The sequence below is a fragment of the Physella acuta genome, unplaced genomic scaffold (genome assembly GCF_028476545.2).
Source record: "Physella acuta isolate Inbredline_101_S28 unplaced genomic scaffold, ASM2847654v3 ptg000208l, whole genome shotgun sequence".
Classification (NCBI taxonomy): Eukaryota; Metazoa; Mollusca; class Gastropoda; family Physidae; genus Physella; species Physella acuta.
Window position 1 is genome coordinate 889,622 of NW_026731727.1, and position 2,879 is coordinate 892,500.

Sequence of the window (2,879 nt, forward strand, 5' to 3'; positions counted from 1 at the left end):
TGTTTTGTTTGTTGAGCATATAACATTGGCAACCCATCACACAACTGGTCAAACATGAGCTGACCCATCACACAACTGGTCAAACACAGGCTGACCCATCACACAACTGGACAAACACAGGCCAACTCTTCACACAGGCTGACCCATCACACAACTGGTCAAACACAGGTCAATTCTTCACAAGGACTGACCCATCACACAACTGGTCAAACACAGGCTGACCCATCACACAACTGGTCAAACACAGGCTGACCCATCACACAACTGGACAAACACAGGCCAACTCTTCACACGGGCTGACCCATCACACAACTGGTCAAACACAGGTCAATTCTTCACATGGGCTGACCCATCACACAACTGGACAAACACAGGCCAACTCTTCACACGGGCTGACCCATCACACAACTGGTCAAACACAGGCCAACTCCTCACATGAGCTGACCCATCACACAACTGGTCAAACACAGGTCAATTCTTCACACGGGCTGACCCATCACACAACTGGACAAACACAGGCCAACTCTTCACACGGGCTGACCCATCACACAACTGGTCAAACACAGGCCAACTCCTCACATGAGCTGACCCATCACACAACTGGTCAAACACAGGCCAACTCTTCACATGGGCTGACCCATCACACAACTGGACAAACACAGGCTGACCCATCACACAACTGGACAAACACAGGCCAACTCTTCACACGGGCTGACCCATCACACAACTGGACAAACACAGACTGACCCATCACACAACTGGACAAACACGGGCTGACCCATCACACAACTGGACAAACACGGGCTGACCCATCACACAACTGGACAAAGACGACAAATTATAGCTCACCTACGCCAACTGGATAAACATGCTAACCAAACGTTTAACAAAACATTTAACAATTTAGGACAAGTAAAAAAATTCCTACTGCTGTCAAAACTGATTATGTACTATTTGAAATGTTTTTTAAAAATGAAATTGGGCCAACAGAGATTCTTAACCTTTTTGGAAGTACTGAACCCCACCAGTTTCATATGCGCATTCACCCAATCATTAATAATAGGAACAACAATATATGATTTTTTTTTCAAATTCAAAACTTAGGCATATATATTACTAATGTACAAAATCAACTGTATCAACATTAAAATTTGATTTTCTCACAAAAACAAATATTTCGTGCAAATTAGTGTGACTTCTTCTTTGCCTTTCAGATATGAGTTCAGTAATGTGCAGGTTCACCTTGAATTCAGCCAGTCATGTCTTCTTGTAGTTTCCATCTACATGCTTAATTAAGGAAGTATTCTCTTGCCTATATTATAGACTAGTATTGCAAACCATGCAGTTAGGAAGCTAATTTGTATCTGATGAGTTTGTGGCTAATTTGTATCTGATGAGTTTGTGGCTAATTTGTATCTGATGAGTCAGTGGAAGTTCCAGAATCTGTGTCAGACAGCAGCACCACTGGTGGTAGATTTTTCTTATATGGGTTGGTAGGTTTCTTGAGCATGGCTGCTGGTTTAATGTTTGTCTCTGGTCTAGTGGGTAAAGCCTGCGTGCCTGGTTTGGTGAGGTTTGTCTCTGGTCTTGTGGGTAAAGCCTGCGCGCCTGGCTTGGTGAGGTTTGTCTCTGGTCTTGTGGGTAGAGTTTCTGTGTACTTGACAGCAGGATCAGCACTGGCCTGGGTTTTGGTTGGCCTGAAACCAATGACAAGTTTTGTCAGATCTCCCATCATTTACATCCTCACTCATCCCTAGTGCACTCACTAAATACACATTACACAGTCAAGTTTGGTGAAATACTAATTCAGTTGACTAATAATAGTAACGAGCCGACCCGCGGCATATCATACGCCGCTATTTAGTTGTTTTCTACTTTTCAGTCATCCATAATTTGTGAATTCGACAGTACCAATGCTGCCACTGAAAATATTTGCTTTAAAACACTATCAGTAGTATCAGTAGGTCGTTAAGAACGATACTACTACCCACACTGTCCTTTCCCCCTACCCTACACCCCCCCACCCCCAGTGAAAGCAGCCTCCTCTTAGTTACCTCCCCTAAGTTTAAAATAGTTTCAAACTAAATTATCTGCCTCTAATAGCCGTCACTAAACCCGGCTCTAGGATTGTAAACATTTAGCGTGAACCACAGCTCACCAGACCATGTAAGGGTGGGGTGTTAGGGAACGCGCTTACAGCTTGTTTTCTAGCGTCTCCAAGAAGAGAATTATATATATAGATAATTGAAATGTTTACTTCTACACATTACACAGTCAAGTTTGGTGAAATACTAATCCAGTTGACTTATATTAATATTAGTAATAATTGAAATGTTTAATTCTACTGGTTGGGGTTATTAGTTGAAGAATAATTTTAAAATATAGGCCATCCTACTAGTATAAAACGAGCTAATGTTATTTTCTACTGGCTACTAGAAAAGGGGTTGGGGTGTGTAATATATATATATATATATATATATATATATATATATGAGATACAGATGAGTTAGACATTTTCCCGAAAGATACCTTGCCTGTATGCAACAAATGCCTGAATGGACACTTACCCAAATGAGACACTTTCCTGAATGAGAGAATTACCAAAATTAATGGACACTTGCCCGAAAGCCGTTTACCTTCAAAAATATATATTACTAATTAGACATTCAAAGGCCTTTGTGCCTACAATTGTAACCGTTTTTTGAATAAATTTGAATTAAATTTGAATTTCTTAATATATTTGAATGGGATATTTTGATAATAAACAGGATTATAAGCATTAAAAATAGTAAAAATAATAAGTTTTATAAATTTTACTAAATAGATATTCTATCTAAATAAATTTGTTCTTACAAAAATTAAATTGTTTAAGACATTTT

General features: G+C 39.8%; 2 protein-coding genes across 12 annotated transcripts in view; one reads left to right on the forward strand and one right to left on the reverse strand.

Annotated features, from left to right (window-relative positions):
- The window catches only part of LOC131937346 (BTB/POZ domain-containing protein KCTD6), a 69,802-nt gene that overhangs the window by 19,542 nt on the left and 47,381 nt on the right, over positions 1-2,879 (forward strand). The gene's annotated exons all lie outside the window — the stretch shown is intronic.
- The window catches only part of LOC131937344 (centriolar satellite-associated tubulin polyglutamylase complex regulator 1), a 52,805-nt gene continuing 50,726 nt past the window's right edge, over positions 801-2,879 (reverse strand). For 5 of the 10 annotated variants that reach the window (XM_059294677.1, XM_059294673.1, XM_059294674.1 and 2 more), the window contains one exon: positions 801-1,697. In XM_059294677.1, the coding sequence (XP_059150660.1) occupies positions 1,406-1,697 (292 nt within the window). In that variant the 3' untranslated portion in view covers positions 801-1,405. The remainder of the gene's footprint in view (positions 1,698-2,879) is intronic. The other 5 variants (XM_059294678.1, XM_059294672.1, XM_059294679.1 and 2 more) reach the window with 4 other exon arrangements.